Below are 26,849 nucleotides of genomic sequence, written 5' to 3'. Positions count from 1 at the left end.
TTGGCTCTCTCCATCTTAAAAGAGACATTGACACAACTGGACTGTGATCTTCATGAGAGAAGGGATTCTTGTTTTCTACTATTGTACGTCCCCAGTGGGGCTCTGTGCACGTGTGTGCGCGCGCATTCATTAGTCACGTCCAACTCTTTGTGATCCCATTTTGGGTTTTCTTGGCAAAGATACCAGACTGGTTTGAGCATTTGACAGATGAGAAAACTAAGGCAAAGGTGAAGTGACTTGCCCAGGATCACATAATGTCTGAGGCCAGACTTGCATTCAGGACCTCCTGGCTCCAGGTCTGGTACTCTATCCACTGTGCCATCTAGCTGCCCCATGTAGATATATTATATAATTACATAATTATATATATTTATATATATATACATATATGTGTATGTATATATATATAGTGTTACTAAATGTCATTGGTGATTATTCCTCTGAACCTGAGTTTCCTGATCTGTAAAATTTAGAGACTAGATTGCTTCTAAAGCCCCTTGCAGCTCTAAAAATGATAACGATTAGGATCTCTCTTGAGATAGATAGTTATTAGGGCAGCTAGGTGACTCAGTGAATAGATTGCCAGACCTGGAATCAGGAAGTCCTTAGTTCAAAAGTGGCCTCAAACACTTCTTAGCTGTATGACCCTAGGCAAGTCACTTAGCCCTCACTGCCTAGCTCTTATTGCTCTTCTGTCTTGGATCCAATACTGAGGATCAATTCTAAGGCAGAAGGTAAGGGTTTGTTTCTTTCTTTTCTTTTCTTTTTTTTAAAGCAACAATCCTGTCTTAGTCCTATTTGAATCCCCTCAAGGACTAGCACAGTGCCTTAGACCTAGTCCAGGAGATGTTTGTTGAGCATCTAACAATGATTTCTGGAGCTTTTTGGGAAAATTGCATCTGTGTGAGGATTTCCTTCTAGCAAGCTGCCTTCTTACCTCCTGCCTAGGGCTTTCAGATTGATGGGTAGCCAGAATTTGGTCCCCAGCTAGATGTGGGCTTCTCTTGCCTTAAATATCCCCATTGCAGTGGGATAATAAATGAGTCTGGCAAGCCTCCCACAGAACTGTCTGCCGCAGAGAGGATGCAGTAATCCAATTGTGCTCCCTTTGCCATCCCCCTGGGAGGCTGCCCAATTGATATTACCTAGCTGCCAGCCTTCCTCTCTTCCTCCTCTGCAGCCTTCGCGGTAAATATAGTTTCTCCTTATAAATAACAGTTTATTCAGCCCTACCCCTTTAAGAAGCATGGTTCCTAACAAGGGGAGGTGATTGACTGAGGTGATAAGCTGTAACTAATACCTGGGTCTCATAATAGGTAAATAGATTAGTGTGGGGATCTGCTCTATTTTTCTTTCCAGGGAGTGCTTCAGTGTGTCTGGCTGCTGGGAGATGCTTACCCAGCACTTTGGGATCCGCCCAGCTAAATCGCCCAATTCGAAGATTGTATTCATTGACAGGCATGTGTATAAAGCAAATGAAATGCATTAGAAAATCCATAGATCCCCATTGATCCCTTCTCTGACCATCTTCCCCTCCTAACCAAAAAGAGCTGTAATGGGACCGGCCCCTCTGATTTTACTATTTTCTGTCTGCAGCATCACCATTCACTCATTCTTCTGCATTCGCCGCCTTAGCCTACATTTTCATCCAGCCTCCTTACCTGTTCATATCCAGAGTTGCCAGGTCCTGGTGATTTTTCCTTTTTTGTTTTTTTGTTTTTAATTTATTTTCATCGATTTTTTTTTTGGTGGTTGTTTGGTTGTTTCATTCGTGTCCTCCTCTTTATGACATCTTGTCAGAAATAAACTCAAATGGTTTGCCACTTGTTTCTCCAGCTCATTTGACAAATGAGGAAACTGAGGCAAAGAAGATTAGGGGACTTGCCCAGGGTCACACCGCTAATAAGTGTTTGAGGCTTTATTTGAATTCAGATCTTCCTGACTTAAGACTGCCAGTGCTCTATCTCCTGAGCCACCTAGCTGCCCCAAACATATTAGGTACTTAATAAATGTTTGTTATGTTATATTTGCTGCATTACAATCCTGAAATGGTTGTATTGACCTATGCCATCTTTCATGTAAAGGAAGCTCTGTTCTTCACCATCTACAAATTGGTAGCCTTCATTAGGTCACACAGAGATGCAGGGCAGTCATCAGATGATAATGTTGCAGGCTGCCCATGATGCAAGTGAGAGTGCCTGATGAGTATGAACGTGAAGGTCCTGAGCTGATCATCAGATGTGTTGGATCACTCACTTTATTCCTTGAGCTTGGGTTTCTCCCCTAAATGGGGAAAGCTCCCCAGGATTTCCCCACAGAGCCCTTAGGGTGCTGGGAGCTTGTCGGTCTTCACCTCACCCTTTCACTTTGATTTCTCCCTTATGAACTGCTGCTGTGGCTGGCCTGATACCAGCAGGGAGTGGGGATTTCCCCCTTCCTCTTGGAGAGTAGGAAAATTCATAACTGCCCAGAGCCCCAGTGGCTCTTGATGAGATTAAATGAGATAATGTCAGCAAACCACTCTACCAACATAAAAGCAGAGTTAGTCTAAAGGTAACCACGGGAGTGGCAATAACAGTCAGAAGCACACACCGATAGAGGAATGGAAACTCATCCGTGGGGGCTTGGAGACACACAGGGAGCCACCCGGGCACGACAGATCCTGGCATTCCTGTGTGCCAGGCATTGTGCTGGGGGCTAGGGAGACAAAGCCCAAAATGAGCCAGTCCTCGTCCTCAGGAGCTTACATTCTGCCATAGGACATAATCTGGGAGAGTATGTATATACACACAAGTACATCTACGTATTGGTGTCCGCATATTCTGATAGATACCCACATATAGTAAATATTATTTAGTTAAATGCCAGACAAGAAGTGAGGGAGAACCCATGCATAGAGAGACAATTCACATATGTCCTCTGGCTTCAGTCCCTCTAGAATTTGGCAGTGTAGACACTCTACCACTGGTGTATAGCTCAACCCATCTAGGATTTTTTTTTTAATCCTTACCTTCAATCTTAGAATCAATATGTAGAGGTAACTAGGTGGCTCAGTAGAAAGAGAACCAAACCCGGAGATGGGAGGTCCTGGGTTCAAATCCAACTTTAAACACTTCTTAGCTGTTGCCTAGTCCTTATCATTCTTGTTCAAGCTGATTCTAAGACAGAAGGTAAGGGTTAAAAAAAAGAAAAGAAAAAAGAATCAACACTGTTTATTGGTTAGGCAATTGGGGTTAAATGGCTTACCCAGGGTCACCCAGTTAGGAAGAATCTGAGGCCAAATTTGAACTCAAGACCTCCCAACTCCAGATCTGGCACTTTCTATCCACTGAATCATCTAGCTGCCTCCCCATATAGACTTATTAAGATGAGCTTCAAAAGCTTCTATGGCCCAAAAGAAACCCATCAAAACAGAACCTCATCCACCTCTGGCCATCCTGGTGATGAGGCTCTGAGCCCAACGAGGCGGATCCTTCCTTGAAGAACAGATACATGGTTCTTTGATGAGCTGTATCTGCTCGCATAGGCACGGAAATACCACAGAAAGGCATGTGCTTTCTCCGGCTTCTCACCTGCCTCTTTCTCTGATTCTGGCTCTCCTTTCTCCCCTTTTCCTTCTTCCTTTCTCTCCTTCTTTCCTTCTCCCTCTCTCTCTGGCAGCTGCCCCCCGATTTCCTTTAGGTGGGGTTGTACTTATCAACATTTGCCTCCCAACCACTTGACTTGGCTTATACCATAATAAAAGCACACACTTCTTGCATCCATGCCTGGGGCCAGGACACAAGTCTTTGGCATAGCCCTGATGCCCCAGGACCAGCAGCCCCTGAGACAGGGAGAGAGCTTGTGCCAAGAAAGGAAAAGAATATGTGCCAGGTTGGGCACTTATCCCTTGTAGATGTGGAGATATATTGTACAGGCTGTCCATGACACGTACCCCTCGAGATCATATAGGTCACATGTTAGTGTGTACATTGTATGTAATATAATATGTATATTACGATTATATATAAAATATTAAAACACTAGATCATATATACTTACATATATGATCTAATATTTTTCTCTTCCATTACTGGCTAAGTTGGGGGCATGGATTTGCCTTTGTTGCTGGGTGGTTTGTTTGTTTTTTCCATTTAAGGGGAAAAAATTCACTTTCACTATAAAAGGGCCTCTATCAAGTTTAAGGAAAAGAGGAGAATGACTTGAACTCGGCTAGAGCTTATCTCTGGGTTAAAAGGCAAGCTGAGGTGCCTACTTGACATTTCAGGGAAGGAGTCTGAACTATGTCCCCCAACACATGAGCTATGGCTGGGGGAGGAGGGTGGCAAAGAGCTAGGGTGTGACTGTGGCATTCGATGGCTTACCCTGTCATTACTCTGGGGCAGAAAGGGGTCCAAGCCTCTCTGCAAAGGCCATTCTGCCTGATCAGGAAAAGGAGAAGAAAGGCAGCTGCTTGCCTGCTCTACAGCCAGAGAGTAGGGAAAGACAGCACCATCTGTGGCTGTCCTTTGTGCTCATTTCTTTATCCCTTCCTTCATTATCCTGCGATCCTGTAGTTCCCGTGCTCCGAGTTTCAATGAGTTGAGATGCTCCCAGTGCCGCCAGCATTTAAAAAAATAAAAAAGGCGGTAACTAAGCATGCCAAGGATGAATAGTGTAATCTGGAAATTCATTTCTAGTTTGTTTTATCTTATTGAATAGCTGTAGGATGCAGTGTGCTTCCCTATCCAGCTGCGACAGATGTGTGCTCTGCTTGTATTTATATAATAAGTGCAAACAGGTCCAGGAAGCAACCTGCAGTTTTCCAGACAATCACCCAAATGTCAAATGGCCTCTCTCTCTCTCTCTCTCTCTCTCTCTCTCTCTCTCTCTCTCTCTCTCTCTCTCTCTCTCTCTCTCTTTCTCTCTCCCTCCCTCTTTCTCTTTCCCCCTTTTCTCTCTGTCTCTCTCCCCCTTTCTCTTTCTCTCTCTCTCCCTTTTCTCTCTCTCCCCTCCCTTTTCTCTCTTTTCTCTCTCTCTCTCCCTCCCTCCCACCCCTCCTCTCTTGTTCTCTCTCTCTCTCTGATATCTTTAGGGGAAAAAGTGGGTGTTGTCTGTTTTGTGCCAGTAACAAGGATGCTATAACATATGAATCTGAGTTGTGCCTTATTATATGTAGTAGGAAAGAAAGCTTCAAAGGTTCTATGTCGCCATTTTCCAGGCTTGTGAGTCTACCCTACTACCTCTTTGCCTCCTGCTCACCACTCTAATGACAGCCTTTGGCTTTGCCTGCCTGGTAATGACCTCAGTGCCCAACCACCAAACTTCTCTCATACTTATCTCCCCATCTAGATTGAAGTTCTATGGCTCATTGGCATTTGTCTGCCCTATTTTGACAAGTACTAGATAAGCTAAGTACACACATCCACAAGTTAGCCCCTCATGAATTCTTTAAAATTGTATATGTTGGGGACAGCTGGGTAGCTCAGTGGATGGAGAGCCAGGCCTAGAGATGGGAGGTCCTAGGTTCAAATCTGGCCTCAGATACTTCCTAGATGTGTGACCCTGGGCAAGTCACCTGATCCCGATTGCCTAGCCCTTACCCCTCTTCTGCTTTGGAGCCAATACATAGTGTTGATTCTAAGGTGGAAAATAAAATAAAACTGTATATGCCTTGGACCCTTGGAACAGGGTGGTCAAATCTATTTCAATTTTATTATTGAAAATGTCAAATTTCAGTCAAATTCAATCTACCTATTAAAGGTAGATTTTTTTCCCCCATCTAAGTTCACGGATTCTCCTGAAATCTGTCTCTGAAGCCTCAGTGTGGAACCCAGGCTAAGGACCCTTGCCTGAACTGCAAAGCCAGATAGGTTCGAGTGGGGCACATCCAGACAATGGGAAGATGGCAGCATTTTCAGTATAACTTTTCCCCCTCTTCTGTGTTGATCCTTGAGAGCAGCTTCCTCCTGCTTAACCTGGCTTCAGTGGCTGGTTGCCTTGCCACACTGGGCAACTACCCTCCACTGGGGAGAAGCAGAGAGGCAGCTGCTTTTGCCCAGCCATCCATTGTACGTTAAGGTAGTGGCCTTTTGAAAATCTTGGTTCCTAGAAAGGGCCAGTGGAAGGAATGTTGGACTGGGGATCAGAACCAAGACTCAGATGTTGACTTTGGTACTTATGAGTTCCATGACCACTAGGTCTAGAGTCAAGACTTATCTTCCTGAGTTCAAATCCAGCCTCAGACACTTACTAGCTGTGTAACCTACTTATCTCAGTTTCCTCATCTGTTAAAAAAATGAGCTAGAGAAGGAAATGGCAAAATGCTCTAATATCCTTGCCAAGAAAACCCCAAATGAGGTCATGAAGAGTTGGAACATGACTGAAAAGTGAACATGCACATCTATGTAAAGATACAAGTAACTGTATATATAATGATGGCTTTAAGGTTTGCAAAGCACTTTACAAATTATACAAATATTATCTCTTTTTATACTTACTCAGTCATTTAGTGTTGTCAACTCTTTATGACTCCATATGGGGGTTTTCTTAGCAAAAATACTGGAGTAATTTTTCTTTCCTTCTCCATTGAATTAAGACAAATCAAGAAGTAATCCTATTATTATTCCCATTTTGTAGATGGCAAAGTCAAAAAGAAGAGGTAGAAAGAGGTGAAGTGATTTACCCAGGGCCCCAAAGTAAGTGGCTGAGGTCAGATTTGAACTCAGGTATTTCCTTCAGATTACATAGAATCTCAGATCCCTTCTACCTGGGACAGTCTCCGATCCAGTAGTCTTTACAGACATCTGAACAGGGGTAGGTTAGCATTCCTCTCCCAGAGGCCATGGCTGCATACCCCCGAGTCTGGCGTGGCTGGTAGCTGGAATCCCAGAGTAGACTACTAATTAAAGGAGGAGCTGGATCTTAGAGATGACACAGTGACCCCTTTCCAGGACACACAGACCATTCAAAAGAGTCTCATTCAAACCTCCCTGTGACTTACCAAATTCACCTGGGGTCTCTACAGTGGTTCTGAATAATGGCTTCCACCAGCTTTACCGTGAGTGAATTCCTTACACTGATTCATTCTGAACCTCACTATTCACACAGCACTATGCTAGGGATGCAGGGTATTTTGTTTTCTTTTTCTTCTTCTTCTTCTTCTTTTTTTTTAAAGACAGTCCCTGCCCTCACAGAGCTGACACTGTAAGCAATGAGGGACTAATTGGTGTCTTTCTTTATTAGAAGAGATGGAAAATGTTACCTGATGATGCTATTTTTCATTCTAAGATTTTTAGCCTTCTGCTGTTAACATTTCTGGCCTGACCCCATCTGTTTAAAAATGGATTGATATCTTTTGTTTTCACATCACCTACATTTTCCATTGTGAAGTGTTAGCTAGAAATGCTTTTTTTTTTCATTCTCACAATTTGATTATTCTTCACCCAGTATTTCTGGCCTGACTGCATCTTATTTTTCAAAACTTGTTGACATCTTTTGTTTTTGTGTCACCAACATTTTTCCAGGGATTCCTCGGAATGTCACGTTTTAACCCCCTTTGGTCTCAGTTTCCTCTGGAAAATGAGGAGGTTGGCCTGCATCTGTAATCCTGAGATCATTCTTCCTTCCTTTCCCGGAAAGCCATCCTTTATAACAAAGAATTTAAAAGGAAGATGAGAGAGAGAGAGAGAGAGAGAGAGAGAGAGAGAGAGAGAGAGAGAGAGAGAGAGCCAGAGAGACAAGGAGAGGCAGAGGGAGAGGGAGAGGGAAACAGTTCAGCAAAATTAAGCCGTGCTATAGAAAAATCACAACAATTTAGTGGTTCACACACTTGGTTCCCTGCTTCTGCAAATAAGTGGGGGTGGGGGGTGGCTGTTAAATTTGGACCTGACCACATCCTAAAATTTCCCCTAAAGTAGGACTTTTTAATCATTCCTTCTAGAACTATTCCATCAATTATGCCACCTTAAGCAAGCTGAGCTACATGAAGAAAAAAAACATGCTCCCCACCAGACAGACACCAGTGTTCTATGAATTGGTGTCCAGGTACCCAGGCAGACAAGCTAATAATAATAACAGCTGACATTTACATGGTGCTTTCATGTTCTTTGTGCTATAGGAGCNAGAGAGAGCGAGCCAGAGAGACAAGGAGAGGCAGAGGGAGAGGGAGAGGGAAACAGTTCAGCAAAATTAAGCCGTGCTATAGAAAAATCACAACAATTTAGTGGTTCACACACTTGGTTCCCTGCTTCTGCAAATAAGTGGGGGTGGGGGGTGGCTGTTAAATTTGGACCTGACCACATCCTAAAATTTCCCCTAAAGTAGGACTTTTTAATCATTCCTTCTAGAACTATTCCATCAATTATGCCACCTTAAGCAAGCTGAGCTACATGAAGAAAAAAAACATGCTCCCCACCAGACAGACACCAGTGTTCTATGAATTGGTGTCCAGGTACCCAGGCAGACAAGCTAATAATAATAACAGCTGACATTTACATGGTGCTTTCATGTTCTTTGTGCTATAGGAGCTGACAGGTTACCACCATGCTAAGTATTCCATCCTAGAATGCCCAGAGTGGCCGAGGCCTCTTCTGACAGCCTTCAGCTTAGAATGTGTTACTCCAGTGGATCTGTGATCTTCTCAGTGTGTGCATTTTCCCCCTACCAGTGTAGATCACTGCCTCCCTAGGTGTTTTCATATTTGCATCCTCTAATAGTAGAGTCTCTAGTCTTTCTCTAAAATCCTTAGAGCATTTAATCCTGGGATTCTTAGCCTGAGAGTGTGTATGTGTATATAGAAGGTAAATATATATATATTTAACCCATACCTTCCACCTTAGAATCAGTACTGTGTATTGGTTCTAAGGCAGAAGAGTGGTAAGGGTAGGCAATGGGGGTCAAGTGACTTGCCCAGGGTCACACAGCTGGGAAGTGTCTGAATCCAGATTTGAACCTAGGAACTCCCGTCTCTAGGCCTGGCTCTCAATCCACTGAGCCACCCAGCTGCCCTTCCATGAACAATTTTTTTTTAACATTTTGATAGCTATATTTCAATATTATTGGTTTATATTATGTCTTATAAAAGCATCATGCTGAGGTCAGCCAGATGGTGCAATGGATAGAGCACTGGGTCTGGAGTCCAGAAGATCTGAGTTCAGATCTGACCTCAGTTACTCACTAGCTATGTGACCTTAGACAAGCCACTTAAACCAGCTTGCCTCAGTTTCCTCATCTGTAAAATGAGCTGGAAAAGGAAATAGCAAACCACATCCATATCTTTGCCAAGAAAACTTCAAATAGGGTCACAAAGACTTGGATGTGACTGAATCAACTGAACAATATTCAAAGGATTGAGTGGCTTCACCAAAGGAGGGGAGGAAGGTCTCTGAAACAAAAAAAGGTTAAAAACCCTTAGCTTAGAGATTGCCTAGAGATTAAGTGACTTGCCTAGGATCATCCAGCCAGGGTACATCCAAATTGACATCCCCTGATAGCCAGCACACTGGAGACCATTGTCTGGTTCTCTTCCTTTTTCAAGGATATTAGGTCAGCTCTAAGGCTATCTACCCATTGTTCTTCACTGTCACCATGAGCCTGGTCTACCTCATTTCTTGGATGTCGCCATTCTTATCTTCTGCATCAGTTCTCAAGGACAAGCCATCATTGGGGGGTGCTCTAGCCATTGTACCACCCACCTGCTAGTTTCCTTCTAAGCCCCGCTCAGATACTCCCTTGTAGATGAAGCCTTTTGGACTCTGACTCCCCAGCTGCTAATGCTTTCCTCTGAAAACTCTTTTTTTCATTTTGCATACATTCATCTATGTGCATGTTGTCCCCTGCCCTTTGAGGGCAGGGACTGTTTAATTTTTATCTCTGAACTCTCAGTGCTTAGCACTGTGATTTGCACATAGTAGGTCTTTAGTAAAATGCCGGCTGCCCAGTTTGGTGACAGGTCTGTCTCCACCAGGTCTCACAGTGTATGAACCAGGCCCAGGACACTCTCCATTAGACTCCTTACTACATGGGGAAGGGAAGAAGGAGCTGTCTTAGGGGGAGCATGGGATAGGAACTGACAATAAGTGAGGGAAGTGAATTCTCTTCAAGGACTTCTGCTGTCTCCCATACCTAGAGGACTCCTTTCTCATTGCCTCCTGACTTCCTTCATGTTCCTCAGTGGAAAATGAGGAAGTTGGCCTGAATCTATAATCTGGAGATCATTCTTCCTCCCTCTTCCAGAGGGCCATCCCTTATGACCAAAAAAAAAAAGAAAAAAAGAAAAAAATTGAAAAGAGAAACTGAGGGGAGAGAGAATGACCTGCTTTTTCAAAAAGCCTTTTCTAGTCTCCCTTAATAATCAATACCTTCCAGGGGCATGTAGGTGGCTCAGTGGATGGAGAGCCAGGCCCAGAGATGGAAAGTCCTGGGTTCAAATCTGGCCTCAGACACTTCCTACCTGTGTGACCCTGGGCAAATCACTTGATCCCCATTGCCTACCCTCACTGCTCTTCTGCCTTAGAACCAATAAATGGTATTGATTCTAAGACAGAAGGTAAGGGTTTATAATAATTATAAAAATAATTATAATAATAATAATAATACCTTCCTTCTGAGGTTATTTCCAGGTTATCCTGCATATAGCTGGTGATATATAGTTGTTTGCATATGGCCTCCCCCATTAGACTGTGAGCTCTTGGAGAGCAGGGACTGGTTTTTTTCTTTCTCTCTTTCTTTTTATCCTTGATACAATGCCTGGCATGTGTTGGGTGCTTAATAATGTTAGCTGAGTGAGTGACTGACTCCAGGAAAGTATATTAACCTGTTGCTTGTATTTCCTTCCAGCTCTGCTCTCATCCTGGTGTGAAGAGTTGGGCCGGCTACTTCTCCTCCGTCACCAGAAAAGCCGGCAGAGCGATCCTCCTGGGAAGCTCCCCATGCAGCCCCCCCTTAACTCCATGAGCTCCATGAAACCCACGCTGTCACACAGGTGAGTCATCGTGGGGCTGCTGAGGGCTTGGGGCGGACTCTTGCTGACTTAGGATCAGCGCCAGAGGTTCTTGACAGCGGGAAGACAGCCATCAGGATCTTTGGTCTCACACTCCCGGCAACCATCTCCATAGGATCAAAGCTGTCCTCGTGGAGAGGTTCCCAATGGGAGGGGAAGGCCCATCTCTCCCATCAGACCAGAAGCTTCCTGAGGAAGAGGTGACATATATATGTCCCATCAGACCAGGAGCTCCCCCAGGGCTGAGGGACAGTGTCTTCTCCCCAGTCATATCTCATTAAAACAAGCCTGGATTTTCTCTTCCTAATTATAGAACTACACTGGCGTAGAAATCTTGACTTTGGAAGGCTCTTCCTCAGCCCAGGGAATTCCCCTTCTTTCCCTGTCCACTCCTCCTAACCTCTACAGGGAAACTCCAAAACTAGGACCTTAAGTAAACTAGAGAAACTAAGGGACTAAAAGGAGGCCTTGGAGAGGTCATCAAGACCATTCCTCAGCCTCTAGTCAGAGCTTTATCCACTTTACTTTGGAAGAGTGCTATCTGCCTCTCCTGAAAAGAAATGGTTGGGGGCCGTTAGGTGGTTCAATGGATTGAGAGCCAAGAGATCTTGGGTTCAAATCTGGATTCAGATATTTCCAAGCTGTGTGACCCTGGGCAAGTCACTTAACCCCTGTTGCCTCACCCTCACTGCTTTTCTGCCTTGGATCCAATATATAGCATAGATTCTAAGAGGGGAGGGAAGAGTTTTTATAGGAAAAGGAAAGTTTTTTTCCTTTTGGTTGCTAGAAAGTTAGCTGGCACATTAGGCTAGTCCGAGCTAAAAGAGCACATCCAGAGGATGGGGCCACTGGGCAGCCACCTCCAAGAGAGGAGCCAAGCATGTCGTGACTGCCTGTTTTGCCTCCTGGATGTCCAGGCTGCTGAGCTAGCTCTCCATTAATTAGACTGGCTGCTTTTCCCAGTTAATTATCCCAGAGGTTTCTGTTTAGAATCCATGGCGCTCATACGTGAACTTTCAAATGGCCAACCTTTGGACAACCAAGCTTTTTCTATTGCCTAGTGTCTGTCCTCCTTTGGGTGGATGGCAAAGATGAGCTTCCAGAGTGACGCAGTCTGTTCTCAATTATCTGTGCTAATGGTGGGGGCAGTGGCATGAGTGAACTGAAGCCGCAGATGCTCCAACAGGATCCCCTATTGAGCTTTGGAGCATGTTACAAGAAGACGAATGTCTGTTTTGGGACCCAGATATCCAGAGCCAGAAGGGAGCTTAGAGAATATCTGACAGAATCCCTTCAACTCATAGTCTGGAAAGGAAGGTGCAAGATGGTCAGACCTTTGTCAGTCAAATCCTAGATTTGTAAAATCTAGAGATTTTAGTCAGAAGAGTTGGGGGCAGCAAGTTGGCTCAGAGGATAGAGAGCCAGACCCAGAGACAGAAGATCCTGGGTTCAAATTTGACCTGAGATACTTCCTAGCTGTGAGACCCTGGGCAAGTCACTTAACCCCCATTGCCTAGCCCTTACCACTCTTCTGCCTTAAAACTAATCCACGGTATTGATTCTAAGATGGAAAGTAAGGGTTTAAAAAAAAAAAAAAGTCAGAAGGGACTCTGGAAGTCCAACCTATCTAGTCGATGAAATCTTGTCTATGACATCTGGGACAGATGGGTATCCAGTTTCTCTTTGAACATTCCCAGACATGTCAAAAAAAAAAGAAAGAAAAGAAATAGAAACTGTATACCTCACAAAACAGACACTTTAGTAGTTTATAGCTCTTGACTATTAAAATGTCTTCTTCCCAGTCTGGTGGCAGTTGAGACACAGAGCAGCTAGAGCCCTGGTACTAGAGTCAAGAAGACCTGAGTTCAAATCTAGCCTCAGACACTTCCTAGCTTTTGATCCTGACTATATCACTTAATTTCTGTTTGCCTGTTTCCTCACCTATAAAATGGGGATAATAATAGCACCTATCTCCCAGAATTGCAATGAGAAATATTGGTAAAGCGCATAGTGAAATGCCTGGCACATAGTAGGTGCTATATAAATACTTGTTCCCTTCCCTTCTAAAGGGTTATATAAATATTAGCTCCAGTGCTGAATATTGACATTACAACGTCCCTTCCAGCTTTAGAGTTCTGATCACCCTCTGAAACCACAAAGAGAGACAGACAGACAGACTAGACCTGCAACTTCCTTGATAGAGGAAACTCCCAGATGAAGGCATTTCCTTTGCCTATGCTGGTTGGCACCTTATCTGTAAACTAGACAGTTTCCTTTGACTCTCTGACGTTAAGAAACTTTCCCTGAGTCACACAGCCAGCAGATGACAAAGGGAAGACTCGAACTTGGGTCTTTTGGGCTCCAGGGCCAGCTTTCGATCTGCTCCATCAACACTAAATAAGTAGAACTCCCCTATAGGAAGGATCTTCAGATATTTGAGACAGCCATGCTGCTCTCCCTAATGTAATCTTCTCTTCTGAAGGCCCACATCTCCAGTTCTTTCAACCCTTCTTGGTAAGACATGTTCCTTTTTGTCGTTGTCTTTCTCTAAATAGTTTGCCTGTGGGCAGGTAGGTGACTCAGTGAATTGAGAGTCAGGCCTAGAGACAGGAGGTCTCGGGTTTAAATCTGGCCTCAGACGCTTCCTAGCTGTGTGACCCTGGGCAAGTCACTTTTAAACCCCCGTTGCCTACCCTTACTGCTCTACTGCCTTAGAACCCGTGAATAGTATCACTACTAAGGTTAAGAGTTTTAAAAATAATAATAATCACTCTTAGGACTTATACATCAAGAGAAACAAAATATATAAAATGTGGCAAGGTCGTGTTTGATGAGCACCTGATGGGAGGTGTGGATTAGTGATGGATTGGTAGAGCTGGAAGGGAGAAGAAGGAAAGACAACTGAAGCTGGAACCTTTGGGGAAGGCATCACAGTAGAGTTGGGATTTGAGCCGAGCCTTGAAGGTTGTATCAAATTTAGATGATCTGAAAAAAAGGGAGACGTGTGTTGGGGGAGGAGCAGGCAGTGGATTTCTAGGGAGTGGAGATGAGCTCTGGCTGACTTCCTTGGAGTGTATTGGGCCAGAGGGAAATCAGATAAGGATTAAAAACCCTGCCTTGTATTATTAGGCACCTCATAAATATCTGGTGGTTTGATGTGATTTGAAATATTTAAATGTCCCAAAGGGGACATTGTTATTCACTCAAAATTGAGAGTAAACTGTGTTGTAAAGGATCTGGCAGGCACAAATTACCAATCATTTATTTCCCCCAGAAGCATCAGGATTTAGGTTCAATCCCATTTTATAGATAAGGAAAACCAAGCTTTGTGATCACATCCAGACTTCTCTGTCATTTCCACACCGTCTTTTTTTTTTTGGTCTACACTGGAGTTTTATCTCCTCCAATAGTATAAAGAACCTTGGATTTGGATAAAAAAGAAAGGGAGGGAAAAGGTATCTATTAAATACCTACTATGCACCTGGCATTATGCTAAATGCTTTAAAAATATGGTCTCCTTTGGATGTAAAATCTTGCTTTGTTGACTTTATACCCATGCAACTTTGGGAAAATTATTTTCCCTTTTGTGTTCTCTGATACCTCATTTGGAAAATGAGGAGATTCAAATTACTCAACAAACATTTATTAAGTTTTGTGCTAGGCCTCGTTGAGCAAGATGGTCTCTGTGGGCTCTTCTCACACTTTAATCCTATTTGAGTTGGTTGTAAGAGAGTTCCCCTCCCTCTAGAAGCTCTTGGGATTAAATTGGTGACCCTGGCCAGGAGGTCTGAGGCCTCGGATCTCCAGGTGAAATTAAGCAATTTGATTTAAATTAGTGAAATTTGGGGGGCAGCGAGGTGACTCAGTGGATTGAGGCCTAAAAATGGGAGGTCTGGGGTTCAAATAGAGACACTTCCTAGCTGTGTGACCCTGGGCAAGTCACTTAACCCCCATTGCCTTGCCCTTACCACTCTTCTGCTTTGGAGCCAATACACAGTATTGATTCCAAGATGAAAACTCAGAGTTTTAATTGGGGGGAAAACCCTCTATTGTGTGCTCTACCCTTTTGTAGGTCTTTAGGCAGAGTAGAGGATCAAGGACCAGAGAAGGGAAAGATTCTTTTTGGTTTAAAGGACTTTAGGGTCCAAGACAAGGATTTTGCTACTCCCAAGAGACAGCCGGGTCCTCTGACCACTGCCCCCCACTGCCCTCCATTTCTCTAGCCCGTATGACCTCCCAGCCTTTGCTCCCATCATTCCTGTTCCTGCTTTGAGTCCCCATCCCTAAACTTATCTGTGGGATCTAGATTGTTCATGGGATGGCAGAGCTGGAAGGAACCTTAGAGATCATTCATTGTGACCCTCCTTTTTTTAAATGTAAAGAAACAGCCCCAAGCAGAAGGCAGCCTGCTCAGTGTCACTTTCTTCTATTCAATCAGTCAACCAACAATCAGTTCCTGAGCAAGTACTTGGCCCCACAGAACTTTGGAGCTGGGAGCACTCTGACCAGCTGTTTCTTGACTGACTGACCACTAGTTTCAGTAAACTAGTCCAGTCTCTCAGTTTTGCATTTGAAGAAATTGAAGTCCCTGGAAAGGAAGTCACTCACTCAGTATCACATGGGGAGTAAGTGAAACAGCCGGGATGTAAACTGAGGTCCTCTGGGTTCTTGTCAGTACTTCGGGGATTCCGAACCTTTGTGGCACTGACCTTTGTTGGCTCCGAGAGGAAGGAAAGAAACAAGCATTTTTTAAAGCACCCAATATGTGCCAGGCTCTATGCAATCACAAGTACATGTGATCCCCACAACAACCCTGAGAGGTTGGTATTATTATCATCCCCATTTTACAGCTGAGGAAACTGAGACAAAGAGAGGTTAAATGATTTGGTCAGGGTCACATAGCCAGAAAGTGTATAAGACTGGATTGGATCTCAGGGCTTCCTATTGGCAAGCACTATGGTGCCATCAACTGTCATCTGGTGAAGCTAATAGCCCCCTTCTCAGAATAATGGTTTTAAATGAATAAAACAAAATATTTAGAATTTCAAAGGAAACTATTTTTAAATCAAGATATAGGTTTTTTTTCCCATCCATATCCACAGACTCTTTGGTCTGTGGACTCCTGGCCAACTACCCAGCACAATTATTAAACCAGCCGTGCAGGAGGAGAAGACCCAGGCCTTTCCTCAAACACTTTCTCGGAGAGACATTTTGCCCTCTCTTAATCTTTGCCTTAGTTCTCTCTGCTGGATTTATCCCACTGATCTCTCCCTATTAAAATGAAGCCGTTTTTCTCAGCCAGAAGTGATTAAACATCCATCCCCACCCAATCAAAAAAAAAGCCCTCATATAGGTTTATCTGAACTGCTCATCTAAGAGAATCTGTGAGCTAGAGCAGAAAGACTTAGTCAAGAAAGATGTAAAAAAAGTGGGGGGAGGGGGCTCAGTGGATTGAGAGCCAGACCCAGAGATGGGGGGTCCTGAGTTCAAATCTGGCTTCAGACACTTCCTAGCTATGTGACCCTGGGCAAGTCACTTAACCCCCATTGCCTAGCCCTTATCACTCTTCTGCCTTAGAACCAATATACAGTATTGAGTCTAAGACGGAAGGTAAGGGTTTAAAAGGAAAGGAAAGGAAGGAAGAAAGATCTGAGTTCATATCCTGAAGCACTTAATAGCTGTCTCTGAGCCTCGGTTTCTTTGTCTTTAAAATCAAGATTTTGAGACCAATATTTCACTAGGGTGTTTCAGAAATCAAATCAAATTATATATAGCTATATATTCAGGACATCTAGGTGACACAGTGGATAGCAACTGGGCTAAGACTCAGGAAGACTCATCCTCATGAGTTCAAATCTGGCTTCAGACACTTATAGGATGTGTGACCCTGAGCAAGTCACTTAACTTTGCCTCAGTTCCTCATTTGTAAAATGAGCTGGAAAAGAAAATGGCAATCCATTCCATTATCATTGCCATGAAAGGTCAAAAAAATGTTACAGATTTTTCAGCTCACAGGGGCACCATGCCCCTAATCCTTGAAATGTGGAAAAGATGGTTGGAGAAAGAGGCAGAGTAAGAGAGTCAGAGATGAGGGACAGAGAGAGACACAGAGAGAGAATGCTTTGAAAACCTTAAGGCCCTACTTGAATGTCTTATACTATTGCTGTATTCTACCTAGTGCAGTATATAAATTACAAACACACACACCAAGACACGGAAACCATAAGCCCCTCGAGGATTCATACAGATCCACATATCCCACAGCATAACTTCTAACAGAGTCCATGGAAGCATTAGATAAATATTTGTTGTATGCATTTTCTGTTGATTACAAAACAGCCAGAGAAGAATCTAAGATTCTTCTGAGTAAGGACTAAATTCTTAGCATGTGCGGGAGCAATAGCTGCCGTTGCATACCTCTGAGAATTCCCAAGAAGGAAATAATCCCCGTGGGCCAAGTGCGCACTTAATAAATCTTAAGGGGACGAGTCTTGAAATATAGGCAAAATGTGCATGACTCCATGTGTAGAATGGGTATTATATTTCTTGCATTCTCAATAGGTGAGGGAGAGTTTGGAGAGAGAGGCAGAATTTGAGACTGAAAATAATTTTTTAAAAAAGAAAGGAAGAAAGGAAGAAAGGAAGAAAGAAAGAAAGAAAGAAAGAAAGAAAGAAAGAAAGAAAGAAAGAAAGAAAGAAAGAAGGAAAGAAAGGAAAGAAGGAAAGAAAGAAAGAAATCTAGGTAGAATGGAGCCTTTTCTGTTTCTTCATTTCTTACCCCTTCTTCCTGTTCATGAGCAAAATGAACATCCAGAGTAACAGAGCTGGTCTACTCCTAGTTATCCATGTTAATTGATGGGAGTAGGCTCACAGATCATCTGAAGCAGCAGATTATCCAAAAATAATTCCAAAAATAAGCAAGAGGGAGGGAGAGAGCATTGTATGCTGGGAAATAGCATGAAGAAGTCTCAGAAATAGCAAGGGGAAAAAAAGACTTGGGGGTGAGAGTCAACATAAAGACAACAGAGTAGTGAGGAAACCCCACAAGAACGGAATGGAATAGAAGGGGATGGAGTAGGGGAAAATGCTAGTTGACTGATTGGCTGGCTGGCTGAATTAGGATGAAAAGAGTAGAGAACCCTACTTGCCAGGCTAAGGTATATTGGACTTGGCCCATCAGGCAGGTGGGGGTGGGGGTAAAGTGACTAAAGTTTCTTTCCAAGGAAAGATATGGAGAAAATGTTGTTTTTTTTTTTTTTAAAAAGAAGAATTGGATGGGGGGCAGCCAGGAGTCCACTTACCAGTCTGGTTCTGGCTACCATCAGAGTCCTGTGAAGCTTCCTACTTGGATTATGAATTCTAAAAATGGCCAACGTATCGCTCTCAAACACATACCACCAAATGTGCCAAAGGCAATATCATTAGAGAGGAAAAGTATAACAGGAGACAGAAGTGAGGAAAAGAACCAGCAATAAGCTAACAGGTCCACAAGAATTTATTTATGGGTTAATATGGGCCAGGCACTGTGCTAAGCACTGAGGATGCAAAGACAGGCAAAAAACAGCCCTAGCCCTCAAGGAACTTCCAGTCTCTGTGGCATTAAATGTTTAAATGCCAGTGCTCACATCTGGGCAAATTAAAGATCTTAATACAATGAGACTGATTTAACTTCGAATTTATCACCAAGACTTAAGAGTATGAGATTTTACTCAACTATAGCTAATAAAAGGATATATAGACTCAAAAGGGCCAAAATAAAGGGACTATGAAATAGCATTGCATATGAAGAGAAAAATATCCAAGTATGGAATCCAGGAACCAGAGAAGATAGAAAGTATTGTGGTCACTAGGACAGCATTATTGGCAGCCTTAATTGGACAGAAAGGAATTTGGGGAATAGATTATGGATTTGGGAGAAAAACAACAGCAATGATGGGAATTTCAGCTATTTGAGCATCCATTGGAGGTCTCTTTCCCTCAAAAGCAAGGCAGCTGATAAATTTTTGGCTTGTCCCTAGCCAAGGATGATTTATATGAACCAATACAGAGTGGTAAGCCAGAACCCAAAGAGCAATTTATACAAAGACTAAGTGATCAGTGTAATTCCAGTGGACCAACTATGAAGCATGCTGTCTACCTCCTAACAGAGAAGCAGTGAACCAAAGCTGCAGAGTAAGACATACATTTGAGGGCATAACCAATGTGGGGCTTTGTTATACATTTTTGATAACCCCCCCCCCCAAAAAAAAAAAAAAACTACGGGCTTATCTCAGTGATAACTTAATTTACCAAAAGATGAAGAAGATGATGAAGGAAAAAGAACATGCTACTCTAGACCTGATTCTATCCCCAAAAAAAGAGAATCTGGTTGCTTGAGTAAAAATGATGGGAATTTTTAAGAAGAATGAATTTTCCATCATTCATGATAGAACAGAGGGAAGCTGAAGATAGTTTGACATAAACCCTATATTTTCATAGAACTAATTGAAAAGGTTAAGAGAAAAAATAAGCAGGATCCTGTGGCCTTAGATTTTATTAGGAAAGTCAGCCCGGAGGGCATGGGAAGTTCTCAAAAATTAAAACCCAAAGGTAAAAAAAGGTAAGCAAAGAGATGATCAAAGAGAATCTAGTTGGGCCTCAATGGCTTCAAGTCACCCGGCCCAGTGAAATATACTCCATGATAATAGAAGAAGAAAAAATACAGGCAAATTAATTGCTGAGCTGCTGCTAGTGATGTCTTAAAAATTATAAAGAATGAAAAAAGTTTTTGCCAGATCAAAGATAGACTGATATCCCAGTTAAAAAAAAAAGTGATAGACTAGATTCTGCAAACTATATATTGACATATTTGACTTTAATTTGTAATAAAAAAGAAAACCATTTATAGAACCATTAAAGGATCAAGAAAAGATCATGCCACCTAAATTCATTTCTTTCTTTCTTTCTTTCTTTCTTTTTTTTTTTTTTTTTACCGTTACTAGCCTGGCTTCAAATTAACTTAATTAAATTTCAAAAAAGCCTTCGACAAAGTCACTTATACCATCTTTGTGAAAAAAGTGGAGAGATGTAGACTTGATGATAACTCTAGTTAGGTAGATTCAGCACAAGGTGAATGACTGGGCCCAAAGAGCAGTAGTCATTCATGAGTCAATGTCAGCTTGGAATGAATCCTCTTCTAGCAAGGTGTCTCTGTGGTGTGGGCATGACCCTATGTCATCTACCATTTTCCTTATCAGTCTGCAGATGATACGAAGCAAAGTAAGTATGGTTAATTTGTTGGATGACAGAGTCAAGATCCAAAATGATTTTGACAGGCTGGAATAATGAGCCAAATCCAACTTGGGCTTAAAAAAAAATCAACTTCACAAGTACAAAATGGAGAGTGTTGCTCTATGAGCATTTATATGAAAGAAAAAAAAAAGTCTGACTTTTTAGGGAACTAAAAACACAATAGGGATCAATGGTGTGATAGTGTAGCCCAAAAGACACAATCTCAGATTGCTTTTAGAAAAGTGGAGTGTCCAGAAGAAAAGAGATGAGAGTTCTGTGTTCTGCCTTGGTCATACCAAATTTGGAGTATTATGTTCCATTTGGAGCATTGGGGAACACTCAAAAGAGGAGCACCAAGAGAGTGGAAGGTTCTCAAGATAATACCATATGAAGATTGACAGAAGAAACTAGAGATACTTTACCTAGAGAGAGGAGTCCTAAAAGGGACCTGATAGCTCTAAAACTTAAATTAATATCCAATAATTCTAAGTATTATATTTTATAAAGTTTATTAATAATCACTTGAAGTAGCAAAAATGAAAAGTAAAAACCTAAGTAAAAAACACCTGAGTAAAATTCTCCTGCCTCTCATTTCACCCTACCTCCACAGCCAAGTTTCCTGGAGAAGAGAGCAAGGGTGGAGCTACACAAAACCTATATCTTCCCTACCTTAGTACCTTACTTAGGTAACTGGGATGCTGGGAAAGCAAGGCCCTGGGGAGCAAATCCTAATTACACACAGCTATCTTCATGTATTCTGAAGGCTTTAATGTAGAATACTCAGGCCCACAATAAAGATGAACTTCTTAACAGAGCTATTCAAAAGAAAAGTAGGTGTTTTCTCTAATTGGATAGCTTTTCATGAATGGTATTGACAGTTTGAGTAGATCTAAAAAAGCTGATGGAACTTTACAGGCCATCTAGGACCATAGATAAGTTAGTGGGTTCCTAGTTTATATCTGAGAAGAAATCTTTAATATCAACTGTTTCTGAAAGTGCAGTATGGGGTCCTTGGGGGTTCCCAAGGTCAAAACTGTTTCGATAATAATACTAAGATGTTTTCATTTCTAAATATCAGTAACTATAACACACACACACACATACACACACACACACACACACACACACACACACACACACACACACACAACTTAAGGAAGAAGGGGTCCTCAGGAATTTTTAAGAGTGTAATAGGAGTGGACCTGAGTTCAAATATGACTTCAGACCCTTCCTAACTGTGCAACCCTTGGGCAAGTCACTTAACCCCAATTGCTTAGTCCTTACCACATTTCTGCCTTGAAATCCATACTTAGTATTGATTCTAAGACAGAAGGTAAGTGTTTTGTTTTGTTTTTTAAGAGTGTTTAGGGGTCCTGAAGACCAAAAAATTTGAGGAATACTGATATAGGCAAACTCCTTCTTAGAGAGGTCGAGTGACTCACCAAAATGTTAAATAACAGGTAAAGTCTGAGTCCCAGTCTTCAGGCTTCAAATTCATTGTGATTTTCATTAAACTCCAGTCTTCTTATTCAGATACAGGTTAGACTACCAATATTCTGTGGCCCCTTTCAGGCCTCACATTTCTCTAAGATAATCTTGTTCAAGGTCTGAAATTATTCTATATTCAGTTGAGACAGTCAAGTTCCAAAGACCTCCCCCAAGGTAGTATAGTAAGGGGTGTGAAGGCTAGACTGCTTAGCTCAACTGCATGGTTGGTGGTCCTTACTCTGGCATGCTGATAAGAGAAATATGTGATTCCTGATTTCTTTTTGTAACTATTGAATTTTACTCTGTGATAAAATCAGATATCTCCCATCATCAAAGAAACAGCTCTTGGGCTTTGCTCAAGAATTTCTTAGATCTTCTGGTAACAGCCATATATTTGGGGAAGGAGGGAAAGGTCTTGAATTGTAATTTCACTAATATAAGAAACTTCCCAGTAAGAAAACTCCCTCCACCAATGCAGATCAGCAACTGTTCTTCAGCTTAATCTTAAGAGAGTTGCCAGGGGCACTGAGAGGTTGAGGGACTTGTCCTGGATAACCCAGCCAATATTAGAAGCAGGGCTTCCCTAGACTTTCTGCCTTAAATATTCTCTGTCTCTTTTCTGTCTCTCTGTTTCTGTCTCTCCTCCTTTCTCACCTTCTTTCTCCCTTTTTCTACCACTATACCTTATCTCTCCACGAACAATAAGCAAATAAAAAATCTGGTATTTATAAATAAGAAAAAAATTCCCTGCCTTTTCCTTATCTCCTCCCCCTCCTCACAGTGTGATAGTTGAAGCCTTTCTATATATATGCTCAATGCTCCCCTGTTTCCTTACTATCTGGAAGACTAATTTTGTCCCATTTGTGGTGGGCTAAAGGGACTCTACTTCAGAGTAAAAGATGTAAGGATTAGAGAGCAAGGGACCACTTGGGGTTCAGAGGTCCTTTGATAAATCAAGGGAATCTCCTACTCACTCTGTCATTGACATGCTGGGTGACCCTGAGCAAGGAACTTAACTTCTCTGTGCTTAAGCTGCCACCCAGGGGGAATGAGGATGACGATGCCTAACCTACCTCTACTTCTCAAGCATGTTGAAAGAACCAAGAACTTTGGAGAAAGTCCAACATTCTGAACAAGTTCTTTCCTTTCTTTCTTTTTTAACAGTAGCATTTTTGCTAGTTCAGAAGGTTGAATTGGAAAAGGAGCAAGCCTGGGTAATAGAGGGCCTGTAAGTCAGACCAAATGCCAGCAGAACACTGTTAAGTAACATCCCTGACCTGTTCAGTGTTTTAAACATTGTAGACACTAATTAAATATGCATTGACTTGAAAAGAATCCTGTAGTAGTAAGTTGTTCAGTCATGTCCAACTCTTAATGACCCCATTTGGGGTTTTCTTGGTAAAGATACTAGAATAGTTTGCCCTTTCCTTCTCCAGCTCATTTTACAGATGAGGAAACTGAGGCAAACATGGTTAAATGATTTACCCAATGTCACACAGCTTGTGTCTGAGACAGGATTTGAACTTGGGGAAGATGAGTCTTACTGACTGGAAACCTGGCACTGTATCTCCTGAGCCACCTAACTGGCTGGTAATAGTAAGACCCAGTTGCAATTCATTCATTCATTCATTCATTCATTCATTCATTCATTCATTCATTCATTCTTAGGTGAAGCCTGGTTGTAATAGATTGGAATGCTGGTCTTGATTTGGAGATAGGATTCTGCCTCTGCTGAATCTATGCCCTTGGACAAGTCCCTTAACCTCTCTGAGTCTCAGTTTACTCATCCATACAATTGGATAGGTTGGAGGAAAGGGGAATAACTGAATGCCTAGTGTCCTCCCTGCCTGGCTGTCTTATTGTAGGAATAGAGTGAGATAAAGTCTAGAAGCACCATACAAACGTAAGAGATTATATTCATTATCCACCCACATTGTTCATATGCAAATAAGGGCTGCTAACTTAATTTTAAAACATTTGAGCCCTGAAATAGGTTAAATAAATCTTGTTTACACTATTAATTTAATTAGCAAATCCTTTCTTCATGGATGGTAAATTTCAGCTTGGAATTATCACACATTCCAAATCAATAGAGTCTACATTAAGGAGATATTACAGTCGTAGCCAATACCTGTCTGGTGAAAGAAAACAGCAGCCAGAGCCGGCCAAATCCCCAGCCCTCTTCATAAGCCCAGTCTCTAATTGAGTTCTGCCACTTTTGTAGTCAGTGCTACCTGTGGTCCGAGGGAAGGACTGATGGGTCTCTTCCTGCAGTCCGTAGGAAATAAAACATCGCCTCCCAGAGGGAGGTTCCGAGGATAAATTAATCCTTGCTTCCTCAACGTTAGTATTCCTTAAATGCATGGATTCTTTTCCTTGGTTTTTTTTTTTTCTTTCCTATTAAAACACAGAAAGACACAAACAAAAACTCTAATATGGCATTAGATGCTCAAGTTTCCAAGTTTCACCGCAGGGAGAAAAGGAAATAGTCCCCAGTAATTGTGGTGATGGAGAGGCTCTCTAATGGCTCACCGAAATTAAAGAGGGTTGGAGCTTCAACTCCAATCACTGGGCTCAGTGTTTCATTAGTGGTAACAACAAAAGCTCTGCTCAATAGACAGAGTGTTAAGAACCTGTACAGATGTATCAGGGAAATTAATGAGGGCCTGACAATGCCTTTAATGGGAATTGGTTATTTCTCCCAAATAAAGAGGCTATTAGAAGAGGAAAAAATAATATCAGGCCAGCCAGGGGGCTCACCCTTTTTGCTCCCCTTTTCTCTGGTAGATCCAAATGATCACCTAAGGGAACAACTCCTACCCTATTAAGGGTTGATACCGTGATACCACCTTGCATTTGACTAATACCTTAGGCAGAATGCTTCGTTGTTATTATTATTGTTTGCTCAGCCTCCAGTGGGATAAGACATTGTGGCAGGTGCTGGGGAGACAGATCCTCTCCTAACAATCTTTTGAAGTAGGTAAGGAGTAAGAATATTATCTGGATACAATAGGGTGGGGAGAGAAGGACTCTACTTGTCATTTCCACTACGGGGGAACCTCCCCCTATTCTTCTGCCCCTCGTGGTCCTGAAAGACTGGTCTGGGGCATGGCGGTTAAATGACTGGAAGCTTATAGCATTTAAGGTAGAGTCTGCCTGACTCCAAGGCTCATCTGACCACTAGAGACCACAACCACCTCTCCTGGAGACATTAGGCCATATTTTGGTAGGGTGTTATTGTGAGTACATAGAGAAGGTGTTGGGGCTATATATGGCTGATGTGATTATTTGGCTGGCATAAACTGTGGTTTTACAGTTAGGATATGATGTGGTATTATCTGGCTCGAGTGCTGTGGAATTACGATTAGGCGGTGCTATTCTATAGAATCATTCTTCGAAGGAGATATGACTGGGCATTGTTGTTTGGCTAGGATGGGATCTGGCAGTGACAGATGCACACGGATTTCTCTGAGCCACTCACTGGCCATATTGCAGGGGCTCTGTTAGCCTAGCCTGAGACCACGGTTACCTTTAAGATCCTTCAGTGCAAGGATTATCTGGTTCGTGGAGGAAATTCAAGTGTAGGGGCTTCCTTCCAAATCTCAGCCCACCTAGTTACCAACTTAAAAAGCTTCTCCCCTTCTGTCTCCCCATTCCTTTCCTTTTCTCCATTCTCTCTTCTTCCTTTCCTTGTCCTCTTTTCAGCCCCATCCGCAGAACTCTCAAACATTCCTTTCCCTTTCTCTCCTCTCTCCCTCCTTCTTCCTTCTCCCCTCTCCTCCCCTGGGGTCTCTAATTCAAAGTTTAGAAAAGCACGATCTCCTCCTTCCCTAGCCAGGCCCCTCCCCAGCCCTTCTGCCCACACGCCCTCCCTTGCCCTCTGCAGTCGCTGGTTTTAGCATCGTGTCTGGTTTGCTGTCTGCCCTCTTGCCTCTGAGGAGCTCTCTCCACTTTGGCTGGAAAGACTGGCCAGAATTGAGAGTAGGTGCCTCTGATCGGCGGTGGGGGCTTCTCTGTGTGTGCCCCCCGGCCCCATCCCAGATCCGGCAGCCAGGGCTCCTTGAATTCCCAAGCCCGGCCTCAGAAATCCATCTCGCTGCTGATTTTTTTTTTTTAATAGCGCACACACAACCAGCCCCGCCGTGCTCCAGTAAGCGCGTGTGTGTGCGCGCGTGTGTGTGCGTGTGTGCATGTGTGCCAGCGCGCGTGACTTTAGGAAGAGGCAGAATGTTCCCCCCACCCTTCGGAGTGTCAATTAGCTCCATCTATCTCGGAAATGCGAGCGCCTCCAAGCTTCCCCGGCGCCGCCGCCGCCTCCCTCCCGCTCCACCTCCAGCCCGTGAGTCAGTCTCGCCCGCTGACGGCCGCCCGCGTGGCGCAGGGGCCCGGGCCAGAGCCCCCTCCTCTCTCCCCGCCCCCGGGGGGCGGCTGCTGCTCGTCGCTTGCTCGCTCGGCAGCCCCCTCCCCGATCTCCCAACCCAGCCGAGCCAGGGCACTGCCGGCCCGCCGGGAACAAAGGCGGAGGGAGGGGAAGGAGGCTCCGGGCTCGCTGGGAACAATGAGCTGCGGGCTCCCCGGGGACCGCGGCGGAGGCGGCGGTGGTGGTGGTGGTGGCGGTGGTTGCGAGCCAGGGCGTGCGGATCGGGATCGCCGGGGCCGAGGAAGGCGCCGCCGCTAGGATGCGCGCCCGCCCGGGGCGGGTGGATCGGGGGCCGGCGGCTGGGGGCTGCGGGAGCCCCCGGTGCGGGGCCAACGGGAACCCCGGGGGGCGGCGGTAGCAGCGCAATCCACGTGCGATTGGCTCCCCACCTCCGATTGATCCCCGGCGGGCACTAAAGATTAACCCCGAGCCGGGAGTCGCGGGGCTGCCGGGCATCCTTTCTAGAAACACAAACAAACCTCCAGCCTCCGCCACTCAGTTCTTCCTGGGAAGAGAACAGGTGGCATGTGAGGCAGAAAGAGAGGCACGCCGAGGCGGCGACAGCGGCGGCTTCACTCACCCAGCCGAGCAGGGACTGGCACAATCGTCGCGTGGCGGGGCCTGGCCCCGGGACCCAGGATTTCTGAGCTGCCAACAGGACGTGCCAGCACCTCTGCCTCCACGGCCGGG

General features: G+C 43.7%; 1 protein-coding gene across 1 annotated transcript in view; it reads left to right on the top strand.

Moving 5' to 3' along the window:
* The window catches only part of ZMIZ1 (zinc finger MIZ-type containing 1), a 214,227-nt gene that overhangs the window by 138,625 nt on the left and 48,753 nt on the right, over positions 1 to 26,849 (top strand). Inside the window, exons 4-6 of the mRNA XM_044660241.1 lie at positions 10,819 to 10,963; positions 11,097 to 11,181; positions 25,989 to 26,388. Of these exons, the coding sequence (XP_044516176.1) occupies positions 10,819 to 10,963; positions 11,097 to 11,181; positions 25,989 to 26,388 (630 nt within the window). The remainder of the gene's footprint in view (positions 1 to 10,818; positions 10,964 to 11,096; positions 11,182 to 25,988; positions 26,389 to 26,849) is intronic.

This window comes from Gracilinanus agilis, chromosome 2 (genome assembly GCF_016433145.1).
Source record: "Gracilinanus agilis isolate LMUSP501 chromosome 2, AgileGrace, whole genome shotgun sequence".
In the NCBI taxonomy this organism is placed as follows: Eukaryota; Metazoa; Chordata; class Mammalia; order Didelphimorphia; family Didelphidae; genus Gracilinanus; species Gracilinanus agilis.
The sequence above is the reverse complement of the archived record's forward strand: the minus strand, read 5'-3'. Positions and strand labels throughout refer to the sequence as shown.